At 45.1% G+C, this 14,467-nt stretch overlaps 1 protein-coding gene across 2 annotated transcripts; it reads right to left on the bottom strand.

Moving 5' to 3' along the window:
- Window positions 1–3,703: 3,703 nt before the first annotated feature.
- Window positions 3,704–9,396, bottom strand: GJC3 (gap junction protein gamma 3). Of its 2 annotated transcripts, none has more exons than XM_060123520.1 (2): window positions 9,308–9,396; window positions 3,704–5,129 (listed from the first exon to the last, which is right to left on the bottom strand). In XM_060123520.1, exon 2 carries the CDS (start codon window positions 5,126–5,128, stop codon window positions 4,304–4,306), a length of 825 nt encoding a protein of 274 aa, XP_059979503.1. In that variant the 5' UTR covers window position 5,129; window positions 9,308–9,396; the 3' UTR covers window positions 3,704–4,303. The 2 variants fall into 2 exon arrangements, with proteins under 2 accessions (XP_059979503.1, XP_059979504.1); XM_060123521.1 differs by lacking the exon at window positions 9,308–9,396 and adding an exon at window positions 6,081–6,111.
- Window positions 9,397–14,467: the final 5,071 nt, after the last annotated feature.

The following is a 14,467-nucleotide window of genomic DNA, read 5'->3' as shown; positions in this document are numbered from 1 at the left end:
TGTTTCAGGGAATTATCTGTTCCTCGTCAATGGATTTTTGAGCTTGTGTTTCTGAGGTGCTTGGTTTTTTATTCTTCCCTCTATTCCTTTTCTTATGAAAGAAATTTTTAATTCTTCCTGTGTCCCAAAATCAGATACCACCTTTCCTGTAATATGCTCTGTAAGTGGTCACTGAATGTATGATTAAATGATTTGGAAAGGGGGTTCCTGAGATCACTATTTTGGGGTTTTGGTGAAAGTTCCACAGAATGTCTTTAAATGTTTACAACAGATAGCTGCGTTTTCCTTGTAAATCGGAATACTATGTTGAGAAGGAATCTGAGGGCATTCCCTAGCAGTCCAGTGGTTAGGACTCTGTGCTACCACTGCAGGGGACCCGGGTTCGATCCCTGGTCCCTGGTTGGGGGAACTAAGATCCCACATCTCGCAAGCCACACGGTGTGGCCAAAAGAGAAAAAAAAAAAAAGAGAGAGAGAGAGAAGGAATCTGAGTCTTAAATATGGACCAAGCAGAATGAGGTGCTCCTATCAGTTACTGATGTTTGCCATGAGTATTTGTGGTGTGAGTGTCTTTGTATCTGTATGTCTGCCTTTGTATTGAACTATATCTCCTTAATGTCTTTGTGTCTTCAATCCTGCCATACTCCTGAAATGAACATCCTTCTTTACTGAAAATATTGAGGCTCCCTGATTTACAATTTTATTCATATGGAATTCCAGGGGATCCCAATTGGCCAAACAATCTTGAAGAACAAACTAGGGGTACTCACACTTCCCAATTTCAAACGTTATTACAAAGCTGCAGTAATCAAAACATGGTACTGCTATAAGGACAGACACGTAGATCAATGGAATCGAATTGAGAGTACAAAAACAATGCCATACATCTACAAGCAATTGATTTTCAACAGTGGTGCCAAAACCATTATATGTAGGGAAAATAGGCCTTTCAACAAATGGTGCTGGGACAACTGGATATCTCCATGCAAAAGAATGAAGTTGGACCCTTATCTCATACCATATACAAAAATTAATTCAAAATCAAAGACCTAAATGTAAAGCTAAAACTATAAAATTTTTAGAAGGAAACATAGGTCTAATCTTCATAGTCATGGATTAGGCAATGGTTTCTTAACTATAACACCAAAATCATAAGCAACAAAAGAAAAAATTGATAAACTGGATTTCATCAAAATTAAAACCTTTTGTGCATCAAAGGACACTCAATAAAGTGAAAGACCACCCACTGAATGGGAGAAAATATTTGGAATATCAGATCCTTAAGTCTGATAAGGATCTAGTATCCAGAATATATGAAGAACTCAACAATAAAAATACAAACAGCCCAATTTTAAAATGGACAAAGATTTGAGTAGACATTTCCCCAGAGAAGCTCTACAAATGGCCAATAAGCTCATGAAAAGATGCTCAACATCATTAGTCATTAGGGAAATGCAAATCAAAACCACAATGAAATATCACTTCACCCACTAGGATGGCTAGAATTTAAAAATCAAACAAACAGAGAAAAATAAAAACAAAATACTAAGTGTTGGCAAGGATGCAGATTAAATTGGAATCCATTTGTACATTGCTGCTGGGAATGTGAAATAGTAAATAGTACAGCTGCTGTGGGAAAAAGGTTGGCAGTTCCTCAAAAATTTAAAGTGTTACCATATGCCCCAATTTCACTCCTAGCTATTTCACTCCTAGCTATTTACCCAAGAGAACTGAAAACATAAACAGAAACTAGTACATGAATGTTCGTAGCACCATTACTCAGAATAGCCCCAAAGTGGAAACAATCCAAATGTCCAGCTGAAAAATGAGTAAATAAAATGTGGTATAGCCATACAATGAAATAATAATCATAAAAGGAATGAGGTACTGATACATGCTACAACATGGATGAACCTTGATAACATGATGCTAAGTGAAAGAAGCCAGTCACAAAAGACCACATACTGTATGATTCCATTTGTATGAAAAGCCCAGCCTAGGAAAATCTGTAGAGACAGAAAGTAGATTAGTGGTTGCTTATGTTTGGGGGTGTGGGGATTTGCGGGTAACAGCTAAGCACTATAGGGTTTCTTTTTGAATTGCTGAAAATTTTCTAAAATTGTGTTAATGGATACACAACTCTGACTATACTAAAAGCCATTGAGGGCTTCCCTGGTGGTGCAGTGGTTAAGAATCCGCCTGCCAGTGCAGGGGACACGAGTTCGAGCCCTGGCCCAGGAAGATCCCACATGCCATGGAGCAACTAAGCCCGTGTGCCACAACTACAGAGCCTGCGCTCTAGAGCCTGCATGCCACAACTACTGAAGCCCGCGTGCCTAGAGCCCGTGCTCCACAACAAGAGACACTGCAATGAGAAGTCCGCACACAACGAAGAATACCCCCTGCTCGCCACAACTAGAAAGTCCACGCACAGCAACAAAGACCCAGCGCAGCCATAAATAAATAAATTTTTTAAAAGCCATTGAATTATATACTTTTAATGGGTGAATTATAGGGTGTGTGAACCATATGTCAATAAAGCTATTTTAGGGACTTCCCTGGTGGGGCAGTGGTTAAGAATCCGCCTGCCAATGCAGGGGACACGGGTTCGAGCCCTGGTCTGGGAAGATCTCACATGCCACGGAGCAACTAAGCCCGTGCGCCACAACTACTGAAGCCCGCGTGCCTAGAGCCCATGCTCCGCAACAAGAGAAGCCACCGCAATGAGAAGCCTGCGCACCACAGCAAAGAGTAGACCCCGCTCGCCGCAACTAAAGAAAGCCTGCGCACAGCAACAAAGACCCAACGCAGCTATAAATAAATAAATTTATTTAAAATAAATTAATTAAAAAATAAAGCTATTTTAAAAGGGACACCATCAAGGAGGAATTCAGAATGATAACATTTGCTTTTTTTCTGTCCTTGGTCACTTGGCTGGGCTCTGGCTATGCTAGATACGGGATTCTTTATGAAACACTGTAGCAGAAAGAAAACGGTTACTTTGCTAGTTGTTGCCAAAGTGTCTTTGGGGAATCAAGTATCTTTCCTTAGGAATGAGCCTTCCTAATTTACTTGGGGACCATCTGAGATTCAGAGGAGACAACCAAACCTGGAAACTGCTCTTTGTTGAGAATTTGAGGGCAAGGAAGAACTGAGAAGGGAAGTGTTTCTGCAGAAAAGGTGGGAGGCGGGGATGCTTTTGGACAGAAATGACTGAGAGACACAAGAAAAGAGAAGCCTGATATTCAGCATTAGATCATCTGCTGAATCACACTGTGATATGAATGTCCCTTACTGTTAGCCCTGAATCAGCAATAAAACTCTGCTGTCTTTTCTGTGTGATACTGAGAAGTATGAGTTTAAAAAGTAACGACTTGGCCCCTTCCCCCGATATGAAACAATGGAGCAGTTGCAACGTACAAGGCAGAGAACGAGGACTGAGCAGAAATCAGATCTGTCAGTGGTCCAGGGTATGTAAGCCTCTGAATTCACAGGAATCTTCCAGAAGAGTGTGGCTGAGTGTTTGAATACATTGAATCTATATATTAAAGGACCCTGGGTTACATATGCTCGGAAAGCCAGAGTTTCTGAATATGACATATATTGCAGGGCCGGGTGCATTTATAGGTTACAAGATTTTAAAGGTGGGGGGAGCAGAGATGTGGACAGCAGGAAAGAGGAGTAGACTCATTGAGACAGGAAAGAGGATTGTCCTCAGCAACAGGAATGCCAGCAACAGTGGTCAATATTTATTGCGCAGGACAGAGAGGCACGGTTTTATGGAGGTCTCTGCCGGCTGACTCTGGAACCAAGCCCATGAAAATTGTGATGCTGACACCAGGGAATTCTGGTGAGGAGGCACAAGCAGGAGATCTCCAAGGAAAAGCTTCAGACACCGTGGCCCCCCAAGGCTCTTGGATACACTTCAACAGCCTTTAATTTACCATGGAGATAGACACCCCACTCACTGGATGTTCGGACAAAGATGCAGTCAGAGGGTTTCCTTCAGAGGTGAGCCAGGTGTCTTCATAATTCTGCAAAGTAGAGGATCAAGCAGAAGCTGAGCCTTTTCCTAAGTGGGAAGAGACCTAAATGGAAGGGCAGGAGGTACAATCAACTGAGCACTTGGGTCCTGGTTCATTGGAAGGAACCATCCAGTTGATGGGGATGCAGCTGGACGATGGGGTGGGATGAGTGGTTAGGACACATCTGTGTAGAACCTGGTTTTCTACTTTGTAACTTGTGGGAGTTGTACTTCCCGGAGGGTGAGGGGCTTGCCGTGGGGGATCATCAGGACCCATACATCAGGGACAGGTAGAAAGAGGGACATCAGTGCCCCTCTCACCTGCTTCTGCAAACCGTTCTTTTGTTTCCACCACTGGGAAGTTATCAGTCGGTTCCTTGTGTCTTTGGGCGCTCTCTGAAGTTGGGAAGTACTTAGAAGAGGGAGATTTGTGCTTCCAGATCTTCCACCATCTCCCCAGGCCCAGGAGCACAAGCTCCAAAAGCGTGAACAAGAGACAGAGCCCAGTGACCCCAAACATGGTCTTCAGGAAGATGGTCTTCTCAGAGGGGCGAGAGAGATTACAGCTTATACTACCAAGGCAAGGCTCTCGACGACACGCAAAGGAGCTGGGCATCTTGAACCCGTACAGATGGTACTGCCCCCCCAAGGCTGCCCCTTCAAGGGCCAGTCGCACCCCCAGCTGTGCCACATAGGCCCAGAGCACCCTGGGGCTTCCAGGCCCCAAGGCATCTCTGCTTTTCTCCCCTTGGCGAATCAGGGTCTCCTCTTCCTTCTTCACCTTTTCAGATTCCTCCCAGTGCCAGATCACATGATACAGAATGAAACCCATGTAGAGGGCACTGGGTACAGCCACCAGGGTGACCTGGAAGGCCCAGAAGCGCAGCGGGGAGAGAGGGTGGAAGGCATCGTAGCAGGCAGCCTTGCAGCCCAGCTGCTGCGTGTGACACACGAACTCGCTCTGCTCGTCGCCGTAGACCCCCGTCCCACTGGCGGCCAGCAGCATGAGGCGGAACCCCAGGAGCACAGGAAGCAGGAGGCGCCCCACGGGGGTGGAGTGCCGGCTCTCCTCCACCACCAGCCGCCTCAGGAACCTGCCGCACATCCTGTTAGGGAGCAGAGGACAGTGGTGAGTGTAGGTGTAATGCTCACTGTCCGGTGGGAGTAGTGCCAGGCCAGCTCTTCACCCCCAATCCAACGGTGGCTAAGGCAGGCTTCCTCGCTCCTCTCCTAGGACCTGGCTGATCGAATACCACGACCTGAGGGCACCCCTTTATAGTTAACGGAATCATCTGTGTAGAATATTAATAGTGAGTGAGTGTGGGTGTGGCTTTCTCTTCTGTCCCCCCTCCTGTACTGCTGGAGGGGAGAGGAACTCTCGGCCTGCGGGGAGGCCAGGGTCAGTCTTTGTCTCTCTCTTTCCCTCCCTCCCACTCCTGCTTCCCAAAGGCTAAACAGTCAGAGACCCGAGTCCTCTGAAGACCATTGCTTCCCTAGGTGATGGCTGCTAGGTCTGGTGCTACTGTCAATGTCACCTGAACGAAATCAGTGCTGCCCCTGGGAGGGGTGTGCATTGCCTTTTCTGGCTTCAGGCCCCCAGGTGCTCACAGGTGTGTCAGTCTGGCCCCCATCACAGTGGTGAGACTGAGGTGAGGTTAGGTTAAGGGGCTCGGTGGGGATCCAGTGAACAGAGTGAATGTCAAGGCTTGCTCTAGTCTGATGTTCTTCAGACCTAACCAGCTTAGGAAAGGAGAATACTTTGAAGAAAACCCAGCAGAATCTACTGGTTAAACATAATGGTGTTTGGGCCAAAGCCAGAGGTGACTGGATCAAAATTCAAAATTCAACTCTGCTTTGTCATTGCTCCTTGGGTTTACATCTCCCTCGTGGTGAGAGGTGACCATGGTCGAGGACAGGCTTCAGAAATTCTTCTGTTCTCTAGACAAAATGCCGTCATGCTACAAGCCCAGTTTGCCATCTTCTCTGTCCTCAGCAGCCCTCCTCAACGCCAAGCTTCTCTTCCTAACCCTTCCCCTTCAGCCCAAACTCTTACATACCTGGTTCCCCTCACTCTCAGAAGACCATGCAAAGCTCTTATTCCAGAGAAAATAGACTCGTTAGTGTGAAACCCTGAAGCTCCTCCTTCTCGTATCTTCACAGTCACGTCCTGCTGTAGCATCTCAGAGAAAGAAGTGTCTTTCCACTTGTGCAAGGCTGCCCTCCCTTTCAACTCTGTGTCCCTGGGGCACAACTTCCAGCTTCTTCAAGAATTTGACCCCCTAATTATCTTTTCTGTAATTCAGACCATCCTTGTTTCTGCTCTGACCTTGAACTTGCTTAGGTTTCTTCCTGTTAAGTCTAATAATAATAACCTGAATTTCTAAGTTAACATGGCAGCGAGACAGGCCTAATTTATCTCACGTCGGCTTCCCTATTATAATACCCAGCGAGATGCACAAAACAATCTTAAATGAGTATTAGTGTTATAAACTATAGATAAGAATGGACCACGTGCCAAAACTTAGGCAGAACGGTCACTTTTGTGCAATCAAAAGAGACGGATTGAGATGCTTCCAAGGAACAGTTCTAAGGGCCTCAGTTGACCAGAGAATTATGTCACCATCCACCAACTGTGAGAAACCATATTTGAGCCACTAAGAATCAGAGTCTGAACCTCTGCCTGCCCCTCAGTCCCTGTCTTTCTTCTTTCTTCATAGACTGTGAAAACTTAGAAGTATATCAGGCTGCTGAAAATTCTTTTCTATAAAATTGGGTTAAAATTTTTAGAAGAAACTTATTTCCAGTCTCTAGAAAGATGCAGAATTGGTCCCGTGATTAAAGATGGCATATTGAAGATAAAGATTTATCCCTTCTCATCCCTAAGACTCCTCAAAAATGAGAGTCAATGGATCTTTACATGTGTACACCCACTATAAATAGAGTAGAAGAAAGATCATCAACTTGATCTTTGAAGGCAATAAGAGATTCTGGGGGAAATTAGATCAGGATGCTAGAAAGCACACTGGATAATTCTCCCAGAATTCAAAGGAAGAAGATGAATAATTGAAAATAATAAAAGATAGGGCTTCCCTGGTGGCACAGTGGTTGAGGGTCCGCCTGCCGATGCAGGGGACGCGGGTTCGTGCCCTGGTCCGGGAGGATCCCGCGTACTGCAGAGCAGCTGGGCTCGTGGGCCGTGGCCCCTGGGCCTGAGCGTCCGGAGCCTGTGCTCCGCAGCGGGAGAGGCCGCAGCAGTGAGAGGCCCGGGTACAGGGAAAAAAAAAAAAAAAAAAAAAGATAAATAGATAAGGAACAAAATCTGTTTCTAATTTGGAAATCAAGACAACAGTAAAACAAAGTCACTAGCTTACGTATTGGTGAGAAAGCACTTAGTGAAGTATCTAGGAAAGAAGTGGTTTCTCCATAAATGTTTCAGTTTTGTTTGGTGAAAACTGAGCTCCACAGCAAGTTTCAAGGCTGGTCCTGGGTTTCTCAACCTTGGCACTGTTGATGCTTGGGGACTGATAAATTTTGTTTAGGGGTAGCAGGGGTGCCGTCCCATGCTTTGTAAGATGTTTAGCAGCGTTCCTGGCCTCTATCCACTAGATGCCAGTAGCACACTTCTCCCCTCCCACCCACAACTGTCTCCAGATACTGCTAAGTGTCCCCTGGGGTCAAAATCACCCCTGGTTGAGAACCACTGCTTTAGGGTAGCACTGGTCCATCACCTCTCCACTCTTGGCTTCAGTTGCCAGCTCTGTAAAGCAATATGTCTGCACCAGAGCATCTCAGAGGGCTTTTGTAGGGCATGATAATCAGCCCATTTCCAGGCTGGTTGTACATCCTCCTGTGAGGATGCCTGCAGCCTCTCCTACCTCATAAGTTCAAAGGGTCCCAGCACTTGGGGTTGGGGGAGAGCCCTGGGCTCTGGGGGTTTCTGCCCTGGCCCTCCTGGCGAGTCACCAGACTAAATGTTAACTTGGTAAATTCTCAAGTCAAGCTCTCCGCCTCGTCTCATTTCCAAGTGCAGGCCCAGCACTGTCTACACATGTTGCCAGCCCATCCCCAGCAGACCTGGAATTTAACACAGAGCAGACCTGGCATATTCCAAGTGTCGGGAGTTTGAGTAGCTTCTTGAAGCCCTCTCTCTGGTTCTTCTTTCCCGTGCCCACCCCAGACCTGTAGCCAGACACCCAGATGTCCTCTGAGAGGCTCTCAGAACTGAACTGAGGTCTCCAGGGCTCACCACAGAGGTTCGGGGATTTGGAAGGGAGAGAACAGAAAAAGCAGGACAAGAGGGCTTGCTTGAGATCCCTTGGTTTGGAGCACCCTTCCTGCCCTTTGCCCCGCGGCTGTTATAACCAAAACAATGCTCATTCAACACACATTCCAGGGCCTCCTGGAGGGTGCAGACAATAAATAGCCTGCTCCCTCTCCCCAAGGCTGCAGGCCAAAGGGAGTTTCCTATAAACCGAAGCTCAAACACAGCTGTCCGTCCTCCCTCCACCCCTGCTTTCCTGGGACCCAGTGGTCTCCCCATCTGTTCCAGCCGTCCCCAGCCCACCCCTCTCGTTCTCTGAGACCTGCGTCCTCCTCCCACAAACACGTCTGCAGCTTTGCCCACGGGGGGGCCAGAGACCCCAGGCCAAACTTCAAGACCTAGGGAGGGAGCTGAGGGATCAGCATTGTTGAGAAAATTCAAGGGACCACTGTTTCTCCAAGAAAAAGAAAGAGTTTGCAAATCAATTTATTCTGGAGGGGGCTGGCAGGATCTGAGCTCTGTCCAGAGTTTAGAAGCAGTTCCTATGAGCTCAAGAGTTGGGAGAAGGAGGAAAACCCAGAGTTTGAGGGGATTTTCGAATACGTAAACAGATTTTTTTAAATTCCATAGCAATTTTGTTAAGAATTTTGCTAAGCATCTCTTGTTCTTTGGGAGAAAACTTTCAGGATACTATGGGCGGCAGAATCCACCTCAGAGAGTTAAGGCGTGAAGGAAGGTTGTCCACTGAGGCCAGCACTAGAGCAGCTCCCTGCTTCCAGCTCACCCCACCTGGCCTAGAAAACATTCTAGATCTTTTACTAAAGTGCGGTCCATGGTGCAGCAGCCCTGTCATCACCAGGGGTGCAGAACCTCAGGCCACATCCCAGGCTTAGCAAGTCAAGTCTGAATTTTAATAATAATCCCCAGGCCGTGGGCGTGTGCATTAGAGTTGCCCCAGGCGGTCCCCACCACCACTACCCCAGGCCCTGTGCCACCCCAGCCTTGCTCTGCCCTGGCACTCACCTGGCACCTTCAAGCAGAAGCACCAACAGCTGGGGAAAGAGGCAGAGGTGAGAGCCCTCAGGCTGGAGCCCGCAAGGTCCCAGCTCTCCCCCAGGCCCTGCCTCCAAGCCTCCACCCACTCCTTCCCCCGCCCCTCGTCTTTCCTGGCAGCCTTAGCGCAGGGTCAAAGAATTGCAGCCAGAGGGGCAGGCAGCCCAGCTGCTAAAGAATGGGCTCTGGAGAATAACCCTCTGTTGTGGAGGGTGAGGGCTCTGTCTTCTAAGTGAACTGAAATGGGGATTTTCAGATCATCTGAAAGGGGGGCAAAGGCTTCGGCATGTTTTCAATATAGGGACTTGCAGGCAACAACAGATAGAATTCCATACATTTCTCTCTGGACAGCCTCTCTTCTTGGCTGGGAGAAACGGGCTCTCTGCAGCTCAGGGAGCCCAGCCCCTCTCCACCAGGCCCAGGGAAGATTGCAGCACCTGAGTTCCAGATACTGGCCCTGCGGAGATCTGGAGTATCATTCCACCATTTTCTAGCATTTCACATCGTTGTAGAGAAGTTCAAATCCACCTCAATAGTCTTCATCTTTTAAGTGATTTGATCTTTTTGACAGTTTGCCAAATGGATGACTTTTTACCTTTGAAGCCTGTTCACTCCTCCAGGGGATACTATTCAGCTAGACGTAGAAATCTCTCACTGGCTCTTTCCTGTTCACATCTGGTACACAGGAAATATGGATGCATCCTTAGGGCCAAGAAACTCTGGGCATACAGGCCATTTCCAACACAGCCACATCTCCTTCCATTCATCTGCTGGATATCCTATCTCCTGCCTTTTTGATTTATCAGTCGGGAATCAACACACTGGAGCCCCTCTCACTAGGCATGAGATACAGGAGGCAGCACCCTCACCGCCTTCCCTTGGGGAGAACTAATAGCACATCTCTTTCCAAGGCAGCTTCCCTCCAGAGTTAATCCTCTCTCCCTCTAATTTCCAACAGCTTTGCCATTTTATACAACTTAGACGTGGGTGTAGAGTTCGAGCGACATAACTTATTTATTTGGTTTTCCTTTGAAATATTGCATTTTAGACTAACAAATCACTTTAGAATGTCGTATGTGTTGTATTTTCTAAAATATTCCATCTTGAAATCCCCGTCCAAATTTCCAATACCTTGTTACACCAACATTTATTTAGTTGCTTAATAAATGATGGATATTCTAAGTGCTAAATGGTTATTAATTCACACTTCATAACAACTTTATGAAGTAAATACTGTTACTGCCCTCTTACAGAGGAGAGAAATGAAGAATGGAGAAGTTAAGTAACTTGTAAAAGGTTGACCAGCTAGTGAGTAAAGGAGATGGGATCTGAAAAAGCAATCTGGCTGCAGATAGCAAACCCCTAAACACTACTATACTCCTAGCCTCATCGTATTTCAAATTACCAGCCTTTAAAGACCTTTTGATGGTAAATCCACTATAATTTCATACCTTCAAGAAAATAAAAATCCTCTGCTGGCATTTTCTCCATCTTAATGACTAGTTATGCCATCAACCCTGGATTTCAAGCAAAAACTTAGGTGTCATCACTGACAACTTCTCCTTCATTGAACACATCTTATCATTCTACTGGTTGTACAGATTTCTGTCCCATGAATTAAGAAGGTGCCTTAGTTCAAGACTGAGTTACTGGGACTTCCCTGGTGGCGCAGTGGTTAAGAATCCGCCTGCCAATGCAGGGGACATGGGTTCGAGCCCTGGTCTGGGAAGATCCCACATGCCGAGGAGCAACTAAGCCCATGTGCCACAACAACTGAGCCCACGCTCTAGAGCCCGTGCTCCACAACAGGAGAAGCCACCACAATGAGAAGCCCACACACTGCAATGAAGAGTAGCCCCCGCTCGCAGCAATGAAGACTGAATGCAGCCAAAAATAAAGAAAGAAATTTACAAAAAAAAAAAAAAGACTGAATTACCAAAATGTCACCCTAGTGTCGCTGTTTCTAGACTTGTCCACCTCTAATGCATTCCCTGCATTGCAGACAATATTTAATTCAATTCTTATTTAGATTTACCAACATGTTTACCAGTTTCTTTGCTCAGTGTTGCTTCTTCAATTTTATGCCTTCCTCCGGATTAAATCTTTTTCTCCTTCTTTCTCTCTCTCTTTTTTTTTTCTTGGTGACCGTGGTCTTAACCATTTTTGTGTTCATTTTAGTAGTGTTAAATATATTCACATTGTTGTTGTTCAGTGGATTTCCAGAACTCTTTCATCTTGCAAAACTGAAACTTTGTACCCATGTCTACCTGCCCTCAGCCCCTGGCAACCATCATTCTATTTTCTGTTTCTATGAATTTGACTACTTTAAACCTCTCATATCAGTGGAATCATAGAACATTGTGACTGACTTATTTTCCTTAGCGTGATCTCTTCAAGGTTCATTCATGTTGTAACATCTATCAGAACCTCATTCCTTTTTTAAAAAATTTATTTATTTTTGCTGTGTTGGGTCTTCGTTTCTGTGCGAGGGCTTTCTCTAGTTGTGGCAAGCGGGGGCCACTCTTCATCGCGGTGCGCAGGCCTCTCACTATCGTGGGCTCTCTTGTTGCAGAGCACAGGCTCCGGACGCACATGCTCAGTAGTTGTGGCTCTCGGGCCTAGTTGCTCCGCGGCATGTGGTATCCTCCCAAACCAGGGCTCGAACCCGTGTCCCCTGCATTAGCAGGCAGATTCTCAACCACTGTGCCACCAGGGAAGCCCAGAACTTCATTCCTTTTTAAGGTTAGATGATATTCCATTGTGTGTATGTATGTGCCACATTTTGCTTATCCATTCATCCATTGATGGACAGTTGGGGTGTTTCCACCTCTTGGCTATTGTGAATAATGGGCTATGAACATAGGTGCACTAAATTTTCTTCTTGAGGTACAACCTTTAGTATTTCTTCTACTAGGGAACTGTCTAGGGGTAAGCTCTCTTTTTTCCTTCTTTTTTTTTTATTGAGGTATAGTTGATGTACAATATTATACAACATAGTGATTCACAATTTTTAAAGGTTATATTCCATTTATAGTTACTATAAAATATTGACTATATTCCCTGTGTTGTAAGATATATTCTTGTAGATTATTTATTTTATATGTAGTAGTTTGTGCCTCTCAATCCCCTACCCCTCTCTTGCCCCTCCACCCCTTCCCTCTCCCCACTGGTAACCACTAGTTTTTTCTCTATATCTGTGAATCTGTTTCTTTTTTGTTAGATTCACTAGTTTGTTGTATTTTTTAGATTCCACATGTAAGTGATATCATACAGTATTTGTCTTTCTCTGTCTGAGTTATTACACTTAGAATAATACCCTCCAGGTCCATCCATGTTGTTACAGATGGCAAAATCTTATTCTTTTTTATGGCTGAGTAGTATTCCATAGTGTGTGTGTGTGTGTGTGTGTGTGTGTGTATCACATTTTCTTTGTCCATTCATCTGTTAATGGACACTTAGGTTGCTTCCATATCTTGGCTATTGTAAATAATACTGCTATGAACATTGGGGTGCATGTATCTTTTCTAATTAGTGTTTTCATTTTTTCTTTTTCTTTTTTTTACTATATACCCAGGAGTGGAACTGATAGGTCATATGGTAGTTCTATTTTTAGTTTCTTGAGAAACCTCCATACTGTTTCCATAGTGGCTGCACCAATTTACAGTCCCACCAACAGTGCAGGAGGGTTCCCTTTTCTCCACACCCTCTCCAGCATTTGTTATTTGTAGAGTTTTTAATGATGTGTTTGCCCCTTTAAAAAAATCTCCTTCTCCCAACCCTCCAGGGTATCCATCTTCCTAAAATATATATTTATCATACCTTTATCTTTCTATACTTTTAACACATATCTACTTTGTTTAAAATCTGTTTTTAATGTTGCCTGTTTTTATTTTTTATATATGTGGTAGAATTATACAGTTCTGTGATTTCCTTTTTGCCTCTGTATTATATATTTTTAGACTCATACATGTTAACATGAGTATGAATGTAAGTAATGCTCATACATGCAGTTGAAGTCCATTAATTTTCACTGCTGTGTAGTTCTTCATTGTTTAAATAAACCACAGTGATTTATATGTTCTAATATTGATGATATTTGGGTTGTTTCTCAGTTCTGTTATTTCATCAATATTGTTATGCACATTTCTCATACATTTCTATATCTGCACCCATGCAAGATTTTCCTTAGAGTTTTCATCTTTGAGGAATTACCAGAATGTAGACTAATGTTAGATAGAATATACCCAATCCTATAAGGCAATGCTAACAGTTTTCTGTGATCATGACCTTTTGATTTTAAGTTACATTTTTCTGAACATTAATGATGTTGATCTACTTTTTATATGTTTGGGGGCCATTTGTGCCTCCTTTTCTTGCCTAGAGTAGACTGGGTAATGCCCCCCAAGATATGCACATCCCAATCCCCAGAACCTGTGAATGTTGCCTTATATGAAAAAGGGACTTTGCGAATGTGGTTAAGGATATCGTGGGACTTTCTTGGCTGTCCAGTGGTTAGGACTCTGCGCTTCCGCTGCAGGGGGCATGGGTTCAATCCTTGATTGAGGAAATAAGATCCTGCATGCCACTAGGTGTGGCAGAAAAAAAAAAAAGTTAAGGATCTCGAGATGCGGACATTTCCACGGATTGTCTGGGTGTGCCCAATGAAATCACAGGGTTCTTTATAAGAAGGTGGCAGGCAGTCCCGCCAATAACTCACCTTAAATATAAATTCACACATAGTTTAAAAGTAAAAGGATGGGAAAATATACTTAGCTAACACTAATCAAAAGAAAGCTTGAGGGCTTCCCTGGTGGCACAGTGGTTGAGAATCTGCCTGCCAATGCAGGGAACACAGGTTTGAGCTCTGGTCCAGGAAGATCCCACATGCCGCAGAGCAACTAAACCCGTGCGCCACAACTACTGATCCTGCTCTCCAGAGCCCATGAGCCACAACTACTGACACCATGTGCCACAACTACTGAAGCCCACGCACCTAGAGCCCGTGCTCCACAACAAGAGAAGCCACCACAATGAGAAGCCCGTGCACCGCAACGAAGAGTAGCCCCCGCTCACCACAACTAGAGAAAGCCCGCGCACAGCAACAAAGACCCAACACAGCCAAAAATAAAC

Source organism: Lagenorhynchus albirostris, chromosome 15, assembly GCF_949774975.1.
Source record: "Lagenorhynchus albirostris chromosome 15, mLagAlb1.1, whole genome shotgun sequence".
Lineage (NCBI taxonomy): Eukaryota > Metazoa > Chordata > Mammalia > Artiodactyla > Delphinidae > Lagenorhynchus > Lagenorhynchus albirostris.
Note: the sequence above shows the minus strand (reverse complement) of the source record. Positions and strands in the feature narration are given on the sequence as shown.

Coding starts and splice junctions, on each gene's coding strand:
- GJC3 (XM_060123520.1), bottom strand. CDS start 5,128: ATGTGCGGCAGGTTCCTGAGGCGGCTGGTGGTGGAGGAGAGCCGGCAC.